Source organism: Trachypithecus francoisi, unplaced genomic scaffold (assembly GCF_009764315.1).
Source record: "Trachypithecus francoisi isolate TF-2019V2 unplaced genomic scaffold, Tfra_2.0 Lachesis_group8, whole genome shotgun sequence".
Classification (NCBI taxonomy): domain Eukaryota; kingdom Metazoa; phylum Chordata; class Mammalia; order Primates; family Cercopithecidae; genus Trachypithecus; species Trachypithecus francoisi.
In genome coordinates, this window is record NW_022681473.1 from 17169901 (window position 1) to 17187547 (window position 17647).

At 44.8% G+C, this 17647-nt stretch overlaps 1 protein-coding gene across 4 annotated transcripts in view; it reads left to right on the forward strand.

Moving 5' to 3' along the window:
• Nucleotides 1–17647, forward strand: part of AGBL2 (ATP/GTP binding protein like 2) — a 76668-nt gene that overhangs the window by 10186 nt on the left and 48835 nt on the right. For all 4 annotated transcript variants that reach the window (XM_033207984.1, XM_033207983.1, XM_033207985.1 and 1 more), the window contains exons 7-9: nt 4597–4704; nt 12781–12934; nt 14454–15236. In XM_033207984.1, coding sequence (XP_033063875.1) covers nt 4597–4704; nt 12781–12934; nt 14454–15236 — 1045 coding nt within the window. The remainder of the gene's footprint in view (nt 1–4596; nt 4705–12780; nt 12935–14453; nt 15237–17647) is intronic.

A 17647-nucleotide genomic window follows, 5' to 3' on the forward strand; every position in this document is an offset into this window, starting at 1 on the left:
TTACAGGCATGAGCCTCTGCACCAGGCCTAGAGTCAACATTTATTAACTCACCCTGAAACAATTAAACTGTGAGAAACTGATATAAACTCACCAATATCAAGTTATACTAATGTGTAAACTAGAATGCTTCTGAGTTTTTCAGAATGGGAGGATACCTTCCTAGAAGACAAAATATATAAATACTGAAATCTGTTTTCTAGATTAACCTGTTTCAGTGGTTTTTTTTCTTTTCTTTTTCTTTTTTTGGAGGGAGGACATAGCATCTTATCTAAAAATACAGAGGTGCTACCCTGTCTCAGTATTAATGTGTTTGGTTGTGTGGTATTTTTACCAGTCTTGGTATAATTGAAGACTACATATACCACAACATAGTTTTTACTGTTTTTAATTATATTTTGAGTGTATTAGAGTTTTCTTGTTGGAATGGTGGAGACTTTTTTTTTGACATTATGGGTCATACTTGTGAGCTCTTGGAGCAAGCACAATCTTCTTCATCCATTTTATGGATTAAGCATTTATGGAAGTGGGTTGCATTAGAAAGTGGGGACTTCTCTAATTACCAGAACAAGTCTAGCAAACATCATGTATGTCTCTGCTTTATACTACTGGATAAAAAACTGGATATTCCTCTTTTTTTTTTTTTTTTGAGATGGAGTCTTGCTCTGTCGCCCAGGCTAGAGTGCAATGGCTCCATCTTGGCTCACTACAACCTCTGCCCCCCTGGTTCAAGCAGTTCTCCTGCCTCAGCCTCTGAAGTAGCTGAGATTACAGGCGCACACCACCATTCCTGGCTAATTTTTGTATTTTTAGTAGAGATGGGGTTTCACCATCTTGGCCAGGGTGGTCTCGAACTCCTGACCTCGTGATCCACTCGCCTCAGCCTCCCAAAGTGCTGGGATTACAGGTGTGAGCCACCACACCCAGCTAGATGTTCCTCATTTTCTGTCTCCCTGCTTTATAATATTCATTCATATGTGTTGTCATATGCTAAGTACAGTGCTTGGCGCTAGAGATAATAGTGATGAACAAAGTGGAGAGTTCATGGACCCAGAGTTCATGAACTAGTGAGGAAGTTAAACATTTTACCAGACAATTGCATAGTGCTTAGTCCCCCTAAGCATACCTAACCCAGCTTAGAGATCAGCAGAAGTTTTCAAAAGGAGTTGACATCTAAGCTGAGATCTAAAGGATGAGTTTGAAATGATCCAATTAAGAGAGTCAAAGAAAAGTATTTCAGTTGGAAGAAACAGAAAAAGAGCATGGCATGCTTGGGCAACCATAGAACATTGAGCATTAAAAAGAGATGAGTCTGAAAATATAGGGAAAAAATAAAAGTGGAGTTTATTTTACTTTATATTTTATTTTAATTTAATATTTTATTTTTGAGACAGGGTCCTGTTCTGTCACTCAGGCTGGAGTGCAGTGGTGTGATCACAGCTCACTGCAGCCTTGAACTCCTGGCCACAAACCATTCTCCCACCTCAGCCTCCTGAGTAGCTAGGACTATAGGCGTGCACCACCATGCCTGGCTAATTTTTTTCTTTTTTTTTTTTTTTTTGAGAACAGAGTCTCTGTTGCCCAGGCTGGAGTGCAGTGGCGTGATTTTGGCTCACTGCAACCTCCGCCTCCTGGGTTCAAGTGCTTCTCATGCCACAGCCTCCCAAGTAGCTGGGATTACAGTCACATGCCACCACACCCTGCTCATTTTTTATATTTTTGGTAGAGACAGGGTTTCACCATGTTTGCCAGGCTGATCTTGAACTCCTGACCTCAAGCGATCCACCTGCCTCGGCCTCCCAAAGTGCTGGGATTACAGGTGTGAACCACCGTGCCTGGCCGCCTGGCTAATTTTTAAAAAGCTTTTTTGTAGAGACATGTGGTCTCACTGTGTTGCCCAGGCTATTCCCAAATTCCTGGCCTCAAAGGATCCTCCTGGCCTCCTAAAGTTCTGAGATTACAGGTGTGAGCCGCCACCCCCAGCAAGGAAACTGGAATTTAATAACCAAGTTAATGCTGTGATAATTCACTAAACTACAAGATCTTTTTTTTTTTTTGAGATGGAGTCTTGCTCCATTGCCCAGGCTGGAGAGCAATGGCGCAATCTCGGCTCACCGCAACGTCTGCCTCCCAGGTTCAAGTGATTCTCCTGCCTCAGCCTCCTGAGTAGCTGGGATTACAGGTGTGCACCACCATGCCCAACTAATTTTTGTATTTTTTATTAGTAGAGACGGGGTTTCACCATGTTGGTCAGGCCGGTCTCAAACTCCTGACCTCATGATCCACCTGCCTCGGCCTCCCAAAGTGCTGGGATTACAGGCGTGAGCCACCGCACCCGGCCAACTACAAGATCTTTTATAAAGCAACTTTTTAAAAAATTTTTCAAAGAAACTTATTAACAAGCACCTTATTATTTAAACTAAATTGTATTAATAAGCACCTTATTTGTTGTTTTGTTGTTGTTGTTGTTGTTTTTGAGATGGAGTCGCACTTTGTTGCCCAGGCTAGAGTACAGTGGCACCGTGTCAGCTCATTGCAACCTCTGTCTCCTGGTTCAGGCACAGTTCTCCTGCCTCAGCCTCCTGAGTAGCTGGGATTGCAGGTGCCCACCACCAAGCTTGACTAATTTTTGTTTTGTTTTTTTTGTTTATTTGTTTGTTTGTTTGTTTTTTGAGACGGAGTCTCGTTCTGTCGCCCAGGCTGGAGTGCAGCGGCGCGATCTCCACTCGCTGCAAGCTCCGCCCCCTGGGTTCACGCCATTCTCCTGCCTCAGCCTCCCGTGCAGCTGGGACTACAGGCACCCACCACCACACCCGGCTAATTTTTTGTATTTTTAGTAGAGACAGGGTTTCACAGTGTTAGCCAGGATGGTCTCAATCTCCTGACCTCGTGATCCGCCTGTCTCGGCCTCCCAAAGTGCTAATTTTTGTATTTTTTAATAGAGACGGGGTTTCACCATGTTGGCCAGGCTGGTCTCGATCTGCTGACCTCGTGATCCACTCGCCACGGCCTCCCAAAGTGCTGGGATTACAGGCGTGCAAGCACCTTATTGTTTAAACTAAAATTGTCAAAACCTCATCACTTCCCATAATCTTTGAGAAAATAAATTCATATAATATTTTACTGAGGTATATCTTTGTATGCTCTTGGAATTAATCAGTGGCTACTGTTCTAAAAATGATATTGAAAAGTTGTTCAAGTTCCACAAAGGAAATTTTTTTTTATTAGTTTTTATTTATTTATTTATTTTGAGACAGCGGCTCGCTCTGTTTGCCTAGGCTGGCATGCAGTGGTGTGATCTCGGTTCACAGCAACCTCCGCCTCCCAGGTTAGAGCGATTCTCCTACCTCAGCCTCCCAAGCAGCTGGGACTACAGGCGCATGCCACCATAGCCGGCTAATTTTTTTTTTTTTTTTTTTTTTTTTTTTTGAGGCAGAGTCTCGCTCTGTCTCCCGGACTGGAGTGCAGTGGCCAGATCTCAGCTCACTGCAAGCTCCGCCTCCCGGGTTTTACACCATTCTCCTGCCTCAGCCTCCCGAGTAGCTGGGACTACAGGCGCCCGCCACCTCGCCCAGCTAGTTTTTTTGTATTTTTAGTAGAGACGGGGTTTCACCGTGTTAGCCAGGATGGTCTCGATCTCCTAACCTCGTGATCCGCCCGTCTCGGCCTCCCAAAGTGCTGGGATTACAGGCTTGAGCCACCACGCCTGGCCTATAGCCGGCTAATTTTTGTATTTTTAGCAGAGGCGGGAGTTTCACTATGTTGGCCAGGCTGGTCTCGAACTCCTGACCTCAGGTAATCCACCCACCTTGTCCTCCCAAAGTGCTGTGATTACAGACACGAGCCCCTACACCCAGCCAAAGAAATCTTTTTAAATTCGGTATTAATGAAAAAGCCTTAGCTAGGCACAATGGCTCACGCCTGTAATCCCAGCACTTTGGGAGGCAGAGGTGGGCGGATCACCTGAGGTCGGGAGTTTGAGACCATCCTGACCAACATGGAGAAACCCCATCTCTACTAAAAAATACAAAATTAGCCGGGCCTGGTGGCTCATGCCTGTAAGCCCACCTACTCAGGGGCTGAGGTGGGAGAATCGCTTGAAGCTGAGAGGCTGAAGTTGCAGTGAGCTGAGATCGCACCATTGCACTCCAGCCTGGGCAATAGAGCGAGACTCCATCTCAAGAAAATAAAAAGAAATAAAAGAAAAAGGCTTGCTTCCTCTGAAACAATTGATAGACTTAGTCCTTTATGGTAATAAAAAAAGTTATGTTAATGACCATATTTTGCTGACATTAAGGAAAGTCAGGGCCAAATTTTGAAGAGCTGTTGCAGCAGCTATATTGACCTTTCTGACTTATTTTTAGGTCTTCTATGGATAGTTTATTATTTCATTTTATATGCTCTTTGTTAAAAGTGTCCTCATAAGTCTTTATGGAAAGAAATAAGACATAATTATTTTATAAACAAGCAGGAAATTTAGGGTGGGAATTTGGTTTGATTCAACCAAACTAGCCATTTGGAAAATTATTTTATATTAGTTGTGATAGTGCCGTTTACATTATTTCTTATTTTGTACTTTTTAAAATGTCTTCTTTCAGAGTGGGCTCCACCTCAACCAGAATATTTCTATCAACCTAGAGGAAATGAAAAGGTACCAGAGATTGTAGGAGAGAAAAAAGGAACAGTTGTCTATCAATTAGATTCAGGTATTGTCATTACACTGAACAGTGAATGGTTAATCATGACAAAGTTATAATAAACATATGTTCAATAATAAAAGTGATTTTAAAAATCCATAGTTTAGTGGTAAACTCTTTTCCAGGCCAACCTGAGTGGGAGCCTGGAGAAGGAGTCATAAGCTGCCTGATGTACAGTTTTGATAATTTTCTAAAATCAAAGTACATTCTTTTTAATAGTTCTAAGTCCAATAACAGCTTCTCTCTTGTTATTCTCTTTCCTGAAAATCAGATGTTGGATCATCTTTGGGGAGATTACTCTTCTTTTCTTCACGTCCTATGTGTACTTTAATGAGTACTTTGTTCTATGTGCATATGACTGTCATTTAGTAATGCAGTTTCCTGTGTTGAGTTTTAAGCTTCTAGGAGTTGAATATATGTCTTTTCTAGAAATATGCAGAACATCATACCTAACAACAATAAAATACTCCTTCTTTTTGTTTTTGCCATCCCTACTGAAGTCATACACATTCTTTTTAAGGGTACCTGTTAGATTCCCCAGGATAAACTATATGCTAGGCCATAAAGCAAGTTTTTATACATGTAAAAGGATTAAAATAATACAAAGTACATTCTCTGACCATAGTAAAATTGAATTAGAAATCAACAACAGAATGAAATATGAGATATCTACAAATATGTGGAAATTGAATAACATCTTTCTAAATAACCTGTGGGTTAAAGAAATCACAAGTAGACTTCAAAAATATTTTGAATGTTGTGAAAATAAAACCACAACATATCAACAGTTATAGGATGCAAAAACAAAATGAACCAGTGCCAGGGCTATTTATGGGTATTTATGGCTTTAAGTGCCTGTATTTCAAAACAAAAAAGGCTTCTTATAAATTACCTAAGCTTCTACCTTAGTAAACTGGAAAAATAAGAGCCAACTAAACCCAAAGCAAGCAGAAGGAAAGTAGTAATAAAAATAAGAATGTGGGCCGGGCACGGTGGCTCACGCCTGTAATCCCAGCACTTTGGGAGGCCGAGGTGGGCGGATCACAAGGTCAGGAGATCGAGACCATCCTGGCTAACACGGTGAAACCCCGTCTCTACTAAAAATACAAAAAATTAGCCGGGCATGGTGGCGAGCGCCTGTAATCCCAGCCACTGGGAGGCTGAGGCAGGAGAATGGCATGAACCCAGGAGGCAGAGCTTGCAGTGAGCCCAGATCGCACCATTGTACTCCTGCCTGGGCAACAGGGCGAGACTCTGTCTCAAAAAAAAAAAAATAAGAAGAATGTGGCTGGGCACGGTGGCTCACGCCTGTAATCCCAGCACTTTGGGAGGCCGAGGCAGGCAGATCACCTAAGGTTGGGAGTTCGAGACCAGCCTGACCAACATGGAGAAACCCCATCTCTACTGACAATACAAAATTAGCGGCTGGGCGCGGTGGCTCAAGCCTGTAATCCCAGCACTTTGGGAGGCCGAGACGGGCGGATCACGAGGTCAGGAGATCGAGACCATCCTGGCTAACACGGTGAAACCCCATCTCTACTAAAAAATACAAAAAAAAAACTAGCCGGGCGAGGTGGCGGGCGCCTGTAGTCCCAGCTACTCGGAGGCTGAGGCAGGAGAATGGCGTAAACCCGGGAGGCGGAGCTTGCAGTGAGCTGAGAACCGGCCACTGCACTCCAGCCCGGGCGACAGAGCGAGACTCCATCTCAAAAAAAATAAATAAAAAATAAAAAACAAAATTAGCCTGGTGTGGCGGTACATGCCTGCAATCCCACATACTTGGGAGGCTAAGGCAGGAGAATCTCTTGAACCTGGGAAGCAGAGGTTGTGGTGAGCCAAGATTGTGCCATGCACTCCAGCCTGGGCAAGAAGATTGAAACTCTGTCCCAAAAAAAAAAAAAAAAAAGTATGTAGGCCGGGCGTGGTGGCTCATACCTGTAATCCCAGCACTTTGGGAGGCCAAGATGGGCCGATCACCTGAGGTCAGCAGTTCGAGACCAGCCTGGCCAACATGGTGAACCTCTGTCTCTACTAAAATACAATAAATTAGCCAGTCATGGTGGCAGGCGCCTGTAAACCCAGCTACTCAGGAGGCTGAGGCAGGAGAATCATTTAAACCTAGGAGGTGGGCCGGGCGCGGTGGCTCAAGCCTGTAATCCCAGCACTTTGGGAGGCCGAGACGGGCGGATCACGAGGTCAGGAGATCGAGACCATCCTGGCTAACACGGTGAAACCCCGTCTCTACTAAAAATACAAAAACTAGCCGGGCGAGGTGGCGGGTGCCTGTAGTCCCAGCTACTCGGGAGGCTGAGGCAGGAGAATGGCGTAAACCCAGGAGGCGGAGCTTGCAGTGAGCTGAGATCCGGCCACTGCACTCCAGTCCGGGCGACAGAGCGAGACTCCGCCTCAAAAAAAAAAAAAAAAAAAAAAAAAAAAACCTAGGAGGTGGAGGTTGCAGTGAGCCATGATAGCACCACTGCACTCCAGCCTGGGCAACAAGAGTGAAACTCCATCTCAAAAAAAAAAAAAAAAAAAGAAAAGAAGAAGAAGGTAGGCTGGGCGCGGTGGCTCATGCCTGTAATCCCAGCACTTTGGGAGGCTAAGGTGGGTGGACCACAAGGTCAGGAGATCGAGACCATCGTGGCTAACATGGTGAAACCCCATCTCTACTAAAAATACGAAAAAGTAGCTGGGCATGGTGCAGGCGCCTGTAGCTCCAGCTATTCAGGAGGCTGAGGCAGGAGAATCCCTTGTACCTTGGGAGGTGGAGGTTGCAGTGAGCCAAGATGGTGCCACAGCACTCCAGCCTGGGCGACAGACCGAGACTCCATCTCAAAAAATAATCATCATCATCATAAGAGGCTGGGTGTGGTGCCTCATACCTGTAATCCTAGCACTTTGGGAGGCTGAGGTGGTTGGATCACTTGAGGTCAGGAGTTTGAGACCAGCTTGACCAACATGATGAAACCCTGTTTCTACTAAAAATACAAAAATTAGTTGGGCGTGGTGGTGTGCCCCTGTAATCCCAGCTAGTTAGGAGGCTGAGGCAGAGGAATCGCATGAACCAGGGAGGCAGAGGTTGCAGTGAGCCAAGATTGTGCCACTATACTCAGCCTGGGTGACAAAGTGAGACTCTATCTCAAAAAAAAAAAAAACAGGCCGGGCGCGGTGGCTCAAGCCTGTAATCCCAGCACTTTGGGAGGCCGAGACGGGTGGATCACGAGGTCAGGAGATCGAGACCATCCTGGCTAACACCATGAAACCCCGTCTCTACTAAAAAAATACAAAAAACTAGCTGGGCGAGGTGGCAGGCGCCTGTAGTCCCAGCTACTCGGGAGGCTGAGGCAGGAGAATGGCGTAAACCTGGGAGGCGGAGCTTGCAGTGAGCTGAGATCCGGCCACTGCACTCCAGCCTGGGCGATAGAGCGAGACTCCGTCTCAAAAAACAACAACAACAACAAAAACAGAAAGCATTGAAGACAGAAAACTGATGGAGAAAAGCAAACCAAAAGTTGGTTGTTGGGAACATCAACAAAATTGAAACATTTGCTAAACCAAAAAAAAAAGGAAAAGAGGCACAAATTATCAAAATCAGGAATGAAAAAGGTAACATAAGGACCAAACCAGTACAAATCAAAAAAGTTACAAGGTAAAACTATTAACAACTTTATGACAAATTAGACGATTTAGATAAACAGGACAAATTGCTAGAAAGTTACCAAAACTGGCTCAAGGAAGAAATAAAAGGTTTAAATACATTATAACAAAAAAATAATGATTAGAGATCTTTCCAGGAAGAAAACCCAGGCCCACCTGGGACCTGGTAGCTCAGGCCTCTAATCCCAGCACTTTGGGAGGCTGAGGCAGGTGGATCAGCTGAGGTCTAGAGTTTGAGACCAGCCTGGCCTACGTGGTGAAACCCTGTCTCTCTACCAAAAATACAAAGAAAGTATCCTGGTATGGTGGTGTGCACCTGTAGTCCCAGCTACTCGGGAGGCTGAGGCAGGAGAATTGCTTGAACCAGGGAGGTGGAGGTTGCAGTCAGCTGAGATCGCACCACTGCACTCCAGCCTGGGCAACAGAGCAAGACACCGTCTCAAAAAAAAAAAAAAAAAAAAAGACCCAGGCTCAAATGACTTACTTGACAAGGTTTGTTTGAATTCTTTTTTTTTTTTTTTGAGACAGAGTCTCACTTACTCTGTCACCCAGGCTGGGATTCATGGTAGGATCTCGGCTCACTGTAACCTCCACCTTCTGGGTTCAAGCGATTTTTGTTCCTCAGCCTCCAGAGTAGCTGGGATTACAGGTGTGCACCGCCATGCCCCAGCTATTTTTTTTTTTTTTTCGTATTTTTAGTACAGACGGAGTTTCACCATATTGGTCAGGCTGGTCTCAAACTTCCAGCCTCAAGTGATCCACCTGTCTCCGCCTCCCACAGTGCTAAGATTACAGGCGTGACCCACCGCACCTGGCTGGTTTGTTTGAATTCTGTCAAACATTTAAAGATGAAATAATACCAATATTTCACCAACTCTGAAAACAAGAGGAAAAAATGTTTCCCAACTCATTTAAAAAAATTTTAGAATCTTCCTCTGTCGCCTAGGCTGGAGTGCAGTGAGATGAACATGGCTCATTGTATCTTCCACCTCACAGGCTCAAGTGAATTGTCCAACCTTAGCCTCCTGAGTAGCTGGGGCTACAGGCATGTACCACCCTGCCCAGCTAATTTTTTGTATGATTAGTAGAGACAGGGTTTCGCCATTCCCCAGTCTCAAACTCCTGTGCTCAAGCAATCTGCTCACTTCAACCTCCCAAAGTGCAAGGATTACAGGTCCCGTTCCCCTCGACTTTTTTTTTTTTTTTTTTGAGACAGAGTTTCACTCTCATCACCCAGGCTGGAGTGCAGTGGTATGTTTCATTCAGCTCACTGCAATCTCTGCTTCCCAGGTTCAAGCGATTCTCCTGCCTCAGCCTCCCAAGTAGCTAGAATTACAGGTGCCTACCATCACACCTGGCTAATTTTTGCATTTTTAGTAGAGAGACAGCGTTTCACCATATCGGCCAGGCTGGTCTCAAACTCCTGACCTCAGGTGATCCACCCACCTCAGCCTCCCAAAGTGCTGGGATTACAGGTGTGAACCACCATGCCCAGCCTTTGTTGTGGCATTTTTGGTTTTGTTTTTTTGGTTTTGTGTTTTTTTTTTTTTTTTTTGAGACAGAGTCTTGGTCTGTTGCTCAAGCTGGAGTGCAGTGGCACAGTCTCGGCTCACTGCAACCTCTGCCTCCCGGGCTGAAGCAATTCTCCTGCCTCAGCCTCCTGAGTAGCTGGGATTACAGGCACCCACCACAACACCTGGCTAATTTTTTTATCTTTTTGGTAGAGACAAGGTTTCACCATGTTGGTCAGGCTGGTCTTGAATTCCTGACTTCAAGTGATCCACCTGCCTCAGCCTCCCAAAGTGCTGGGATTACAGTCATGAGCCACCACACCCGGCCTGTTGTGCCATTTTTGTTTACCCACTTGCTATTCCCCATTCCCCTGCCTAGCAGAGGTCATGAAGATAGCAGCCCGCGATCCTGATGTGGAATGCTGGTGTTGGAAGTGGAAGAGGGGAGGAGGACAATGTAGACCTTATTCTCAAACTGGTTGTGACTGTTTTTTATCTTTCTCACAATTCCTTGAGGAGCCAAAGGAAAGACTGACTTTTGTTACTGCCCCCGTCAGGCTAAAGCAGTTTTTCCAGGTGCCATCTGCATCTATCAAAAGTATTTAAAGACATACCTGCTCATAGCCACCTGGGGCAAGGGATAGCAAATAGTCAAGGAGCAGATAGGCCCAAAAGCCTGGGAAAGAAGCTGAGGAGAAAGATTCTTGGGGAGATGAGCACTTGGAAGGGCCTCCACATATACTGGAGAATGCAGTATACATGGCTTGGGCTGGATTCATGTTCAGAAAAAACCTGAGAGGATGCTAGGCTTGCATCTCTGGTTGGTGGTTGGGCTTTCTGCAACTAAAGATGAAGGCTAACATCGAGTTTTTAGCAGCCTGACTTAGTGTTGAGGAGAGCCTCACCTCAAAGCCAGTCTGCCCAGACTAGGAAAGTTTTGTGCTTTTTTTTTTTTTCTCTCTCTCTCTCTTTTTGGCTTGGGAATGAGTGAGTGAATGAATGACAGGATCTCACTTTGTCACCCAAGCTGGAGTGCAGTGGAAAAATCACAGATCACTGCAGCCTCTACCTCTCAGCTTAAGCAATCCTGCCACCTCAGCCTCCCGAGTAGCTGGGGCTACAGGTGCACACCACCACCCAGCTAACTTTTTTATTTTTTGTACAGGGTATATCACACAACATTTTGCCACGTTGCCCAGGCTCGTCTCAAACTTCGGAGCCCAAGCAGTGCTCTTGCCTCAGCCTCCCAAAGTGCTGGGATTACAGGCATGAGCCATTACACCTCACCAAGCCCTGGTTGTTTAAGAAATCTCTGTCAGGTCACTGGCTGACCACTGATACAATGGAACGGAGAAGACACTTGGTGACCCACACATGACAAGAACAACATATTCAGTGGGGAAAGACTGAACACATTCCCTCTAGGATCTGGAAACTTCAAAGGGCTTTTATGCAGAAATTGAAAAGATAATCCTCAAATTTATTTGGAATTGTAAAGGGCCCTGAATAGCCAATACAGAAAAAGAAGTACAAAATTGGAAGACTCACATTTCTTGATTTCAAAACACTGTGAACCTACAGTAATCAAAACAGTATAATCCTGACACAGGGTAGGCATATAGATCACTAAAATAGAACTGAGAGTCCCAAAATAAACTCATGTATTTTTGGTAAATTCATTTTTGAGAAGGGTGCTAAGACTGTTCAGTGGGGAAAGAATGGTCTCTGTTAACAAATGGTGTTGAGATGACTGTATAGCCACACTCAAAAGAATGAAATTGAATCCCTACTTCATACCATGTTTAAAACTTAATCCAAAATGGATCCATGGCCTATAGATAAGTATGAAACTATAAAAATCTTAAAGGAGCCGGGCAGGGTGGTACACGCCTGTAGTCCAGGCTACTCAGGAGGCTGAGGCAGGAGGTTCACTTGAACTCAGATGTTTGAGGCTGCCATGAGATATGATTGTGCCACTGCACTCCAGCCTGGGTGACAGAGCAAGACCCTGTCAAAAAAAGGAAGGAAGGAAAGAAGGGAGGGAGAGAGGGAGGGAGGAAAGAAAGAAACAGGGATCTGCGGGATGCAATGGCTCATACCTGTAAACTCAGCAGTTTGGGAGACTGAAGAAGGAGGATCGCTTGGGCCCTGGAGCTCAAGAACAGCCTGGGTGACATAGTGAGACCTCATCTACAAAAAAATTAAACAATTAGTTGGGTGTGGTGGCGCATTCCTGTGGTCCCAGCTACTCAGGAGGCTGAGGTGGGAGGATCACTTGAGGACGAAAAGTAGAGGCTGCAGTGAACTGTGATTCATGCCACTGCACTCCAGCCTGGGTGATAGAGTGAGACCCTGTCTCAAACAAAGAAAACACAGGAATAAATCTTCATGACCTTGGATGTGGCAGTGGATTCTGGATATGACACCAAAAGCATAATTCATTTAAAAACAAAATTGATGTTCAACAGCCAGGTGCAGTGGCTCACGCCTGTAATGCCAACACTTTGGGAGGCCGAGGTGGGTGGATCACGAGGTCAGGAGATGGAGACCGCCCTTGCTAACACGGTGAAACCCCGTCTCTACTAAAAATACAAAAAATTAGCCAGGCGTGGTGGTGGACGCGTGTAGTCCCAGCTGCTTGGGAGGCTGAGGCAGGAGAATGGCATCAACCCGGTAGGCGGAGCTTACAGTGAGCCGAGATTGCACCACTGCACTCCACTCTGGGTGACAGAGTGAGACTCTGTCTCAAAAAAAAAAAAAAGAAGATTAAAAGTCTTTGCAAAGATAGTTGAAAATTAGAAATTTCATTGTTGTTGGTCTAGAATAGTGTTGACCACTTAGAGGGGCTCAGTAAGTATTTGCTGAATGAGCGGATTCTCAGTAGAACCTAACCTAAATATGTCTCTTTTCTCTGCAGTGCCTACAGAAGGTTCCTATTTCACCAGTTCCAGAGTGGGAGGCAAACAAGGAATTATCAAGGAACTTGCTGTCAAGTTGCAAGGACCAGAAGATAATACTCTACTGTTTGAATCAAGGTTTGAGAGTGGGAATCTGCAAAAAGCTGTCAGAGTGTGAGTAACAATTTCCCAAAGGGATGATAACTGGAGTGACTAAAAGGTGTCTTCAGGAATTATATTAGGAATCAGAAATATTTGCAAAAAAGAAAGGTGATGGGAAATGGTTATGGGGATGAAGGGAAATGGTTATGGGGATGAAGAAAAATGGAGTAATTATTACTCATGTTTTTCCCCCAAAAAAAATTTTCTAAATTGTTTACTTTGCTTATAGAAGAAATTAGAGCTCACCTAAAATTTGTATTAGTAAAAATATGTAACATAAAAATTCCTCGGCTCAAGCCTTTAATCCCAGCACTTTGGGAGGCTGAGACAGGCGGATCACTAGGTCAGGAGATCAAGACCATCCTGGCTAACACGGTGAAACCCCGTCTCTACTCAAAAATACAAAAAACTAGCTGGGCGAGGTGGCGGGCACCTGTAGTCCCAGCTACTCGGGAGCCTGAGGCAGGAGAATGGCGTAAACCCGGGAGGCGGAGCTTGCAGTGAGCTGAGATCCGGCCACTGCACTCCAGCCTGGGCGACAGAGCAAGACTCCATCTCAAAAAAAAAAAAAAAAAAATTCCTATAGTTATACTTCCTAGATGAAGCAAATATTAAGTTTGTGTATATGCCTTAATTTTTTTCTGTGTGTGTACGTGTAATATACATAAATTTGAGATGGAGTCTCACTCTGTCGCCCAGGCTCTAGTGCAGTGGCGCAGTCTTGGCTCACTGCAAGCTCTGCCTCCCAGGTTCACGCCATTCTCCTACTTCAGCTTCCTGAGTAGCTAGGGCTACAGACGCCTGCCACCATGCCCGGCTAATTTGTTTGTATTTTTAGTAGAGATGGGGTTTCACCATGTTAGCCAGGATGGTTTTGATCTCCTGACCTCGTGATCTGCCCGTCTCGGCCTCCCTAAGTGCTGGGATTACAGGCGTGAGCCACTGCATCCAGCCATTTATATATTATTAAAATAAAAATTGGTTTATGGTGTACGTACATATTGTTTTGCAAATTGGCAATTTTTTTTCCACTTCATAAATTTCAGGTGTTTTTCTATGGCAGTACTGCAGATATACTTCCTTATTTTTTGTTTTGTTTTGTTTTGTTTTTCTCAAGATGGAGTCTTGCTCTGTTGCCCAGGCTGGAGAGCAATGGCGCAATCTTGGCTCACTGCAACCTGCACCTCGTGGGTTCAGGTGATTCTCTTGCTTCAGCCTCCCGAGTAGCTGGGATTACAGGCACCTGCCACTATGCCTGGCTAATTTTTTTTTCTTTCTTTTTTTTTTTTGGTACATTTAGTAAAGACGGGGTTTCACCATGTTGGCCAGGCTGGTCTTGAACTCCTGACCTCAGGTGATCTGCCCGCCTCAGCCTCCCAAAGTGCTGGGATTACAGAGAATAAATGATTAAGCTAGCAGGTTTGTCTGTTGTAATAAGACCTGTTTTTACCAGGAGAAAACAACATTTTCCCAATTTGTTTTTTAAGGCAGGGTGTAAGGTTACAGAGATGTTCTATTTTCTCCATTACAGAGACACCTATGAGTATGAACTCACCTTGCGAACTGACCTCTACACTAACAAACACACTCAGTGGTTTTATTTTCGTGTTCAGAACACCAGAAAAGATGCCACCTATCGCTTCACCATTGTCAACTTGCTAAAACCCAAGAGTCTTTATACTGTAGGAATGAAGCCACTCTTGTACTCCCAAATGGATGCCAACACGCGCAATATTGGCTGGAGGAGAGAAGGAAATGAAATCAAGTACTACAAGAACAACACGAATGATGGGCAGCAGCCCTTCTACTGTCTCACATGGACCATTCAGTTTCCATATGACCAGGACACTTGCTTCTTTGCACACTTCTACCCATATACATACACTGATTTGCAATGCTACCTCCTGTCAGTGGCTAACAACCCCATCCAGTCTCAGTTCTGCAAGCTCCAAACTTTATGCAGAAGCCTAGCAGGAAATACTGTTTACTTGCTCACCATCACCAACCCATCCCAGACCCCTGAAGAGGCAGCTGCAAAGAAAGCTGTGGTCTTGAGTGCCAGAGTCCACCCTGGGGAAAGTAATGGCTCCTGGGTTATGAAAGGCTTTTTGGATTTCATCCTTAGCAACTCCGCAGATGCCCAGCTCCTCAGAGATATTTTTGTCTTCAAGGTGCTGCCCATGTTAAATCCAGATGGTGTGATTGTGGGGAATTATCGGTGTTCCTTGGCTGGAAGGGATTTGAACAGGCATTATAAAACCATTCTGAAGGAGTCTTTCCCTTGTATTTGGTACACCAGGAACATGATCAAAAGGTGAGACTTTTTATCTGTTGATCTTTCTGTGACTGCTATGACTATGAGTACTAGCACCAGATATCCCTACCTGATGGGGTATGAGGTCTCTTTTGTTGTTAAAGGAATTGAATATGACTTTGGAGACAGAGCCCTTACCAGTCTCTTTGCGGCCAAGTGACTTTGTTAATTTTCAGACTTTTAAATCGTGTCTTATCTTTGGGTTGAAACTGAACATGCAGCATTTCATCAGAGTCATTTCACTTGTAAATGAAATAACTGAAAGGAAAAGGTCAGAGTTTAGGGGAGTTCATAGGTCTTCATGATGAGACTTGTATCAGAATAATAGTAGCTAACAATTAGTAAATGTGTATGCATGAAGTGGCAAGCTGTATGCTAGATGCGTTATACACATGACTCATTTAATCTTCACATTAACATTATGAGGTAGGCACAATCAATATCTCATGTTGTGTGATACAGAAATTGAGAACCAAGGCCAGGCATGGTGGCTCACAGCTGTAATCCCAGCATTTTAGGAGGCTGAGGTGGGCAGATCACGTGGGGTCAGGAGTTCAAGACCAACCTGGCCAACATGGCAAAACCCAGTCTCTACTAAAAATACAAAAATTAGCCAGGCATGCTGGTGGATGCCTGTAATCCCAGCTACTCAAGAGGCTGAGGCAAGAGAATCGCTTGAACCAGGGAGGTAGAGGTTGCAGTGAGCCGAGATCATGCCACAGCACTCCAGCCTGGGTGGCAGAGTGAGACTCCATCTCAAAAAAAAAATAGAAAACTGGATAGGTTAAGTAACTGGCCTAAGGTCATAAAGCTATTAAGTGACAGAGTAGATATTTAATAGAGGCTCTCTCTCTGGTTCCAGAGTCTAAATTCCTTTTGCGATCTTATATTGCCTATCACAAAGAAAGAATCACGACATCAGTCAGCAGTTTTCAAGCCTGTATAGCACGCCTTAAAGGTTATAATGTAATAGCACCCACCTTAAAGGAATTTTCATCCCATTGGAAATGAAAATACAGCATATAAGAATATGTGGGCCAGGCTCAGTGGCTCACACCTGTAATCCCAGCACTTTGGGAGGCTGAGGCAGGCAGATCACCTGAGGTCAGGAGTTTGAGACCAGCCTGGCCAACATGGTGAAACCCCATCTCTACTAAAAATAGAAAAATTAGCTGAGCATGGTAGTGGGTGCCTGTAATCCCAGCTACTCGGGTGGCCGAGTCAGGAGAATCACTTGAACCTGGGAGGCAGAGGTTGCAGTGAGCTGAGGTGGCACCATGGCAGGCATAACTAAGAGCACATGTTTCAGAGTCAGACAGGCCTGAGTTTGAGACCTGTTTTTACTGTTGGCTGGTTCTGTGACCTTGGCTAAGTAATATAATGTGTCTGAGCTTCAGCTTTCTCATCTGTAAAATGGGGATAATAATACCTGCCCTGGGCGGTTACTGTGAGGATTGAGATAATCACGTGATATATTTGCTGTAATACCCGGCACATTATAAATGTGTAGCATTGTTGTTATTATACTCATCATGGGGAAAGTGAACATGTTTGGAAAGCTGGAATAGGTGTCCTGGGTGATCATGAGACAAAGACAAGCTGAGCCTTGTAGGAACCAGCCCTCGAAAGTCAGGAATCAAGGTTTTCTTTGGTTCTTTTTCTTTCCTGCAACTGCTCACTCTGTTTCTTCACAGGTCTGCACCGTGGTGGCCTTTTTCTCAATAGGCTTTTTTGCACTTGTCAGCTTACACAAGGCTACCCACCACCTCTTTTCACATCAGAACTTTTCCATTTCTGGTCAGGCACAGTGACTCATGCCTATAATCCCAGCACCTTGAGAGGCTGAGGTAGGAGGATCACTTGAGACCAGGAGTTGGAGACCAGCCTGGGCAACTTAGTAAGACCCTGTGTATTAGGTTGTACTTGCATGCTATAAAGAAATACCTGGCTGGGCGTGGTGGCTCATGTCTGTAATCCCAGCGCTTTGGGAGGCTGAGGCAGGCAGATCACTTGAGGTCAGGAGTTTGAGACCTGCCTAACCAACATGGTGAAACTCCCCAGATGCCCAGTAAGCCGAGATTGCGCCATTGCACTCCAGCCTGGGCAACAAGAGTGAAACTCTATCTCAAAAAAAAAAAAAAGAGAGAAACTCCATCTCTACTAAAAATACAAAAATTAGCCTGGCATGGTGGTGCATGCCTATAATCCCAGCTACTCAGGAGGCTGAAGCAGTAGAATTGCTTGAACCTGGGAGGCAGTGGTTGCAGTGAGCCAAGATCACACCATTGCACTCCAGCCTAAGTGACAAAGTGAGACTGTCTCAACAAAAAGAAAGAAAGAAAGAAAGAGAGAAAGAGAGAAAGAAAGAAAGGGAGAAAGGAAGAAAGGAAGAAAAGAAGAAAGAAAAGAAA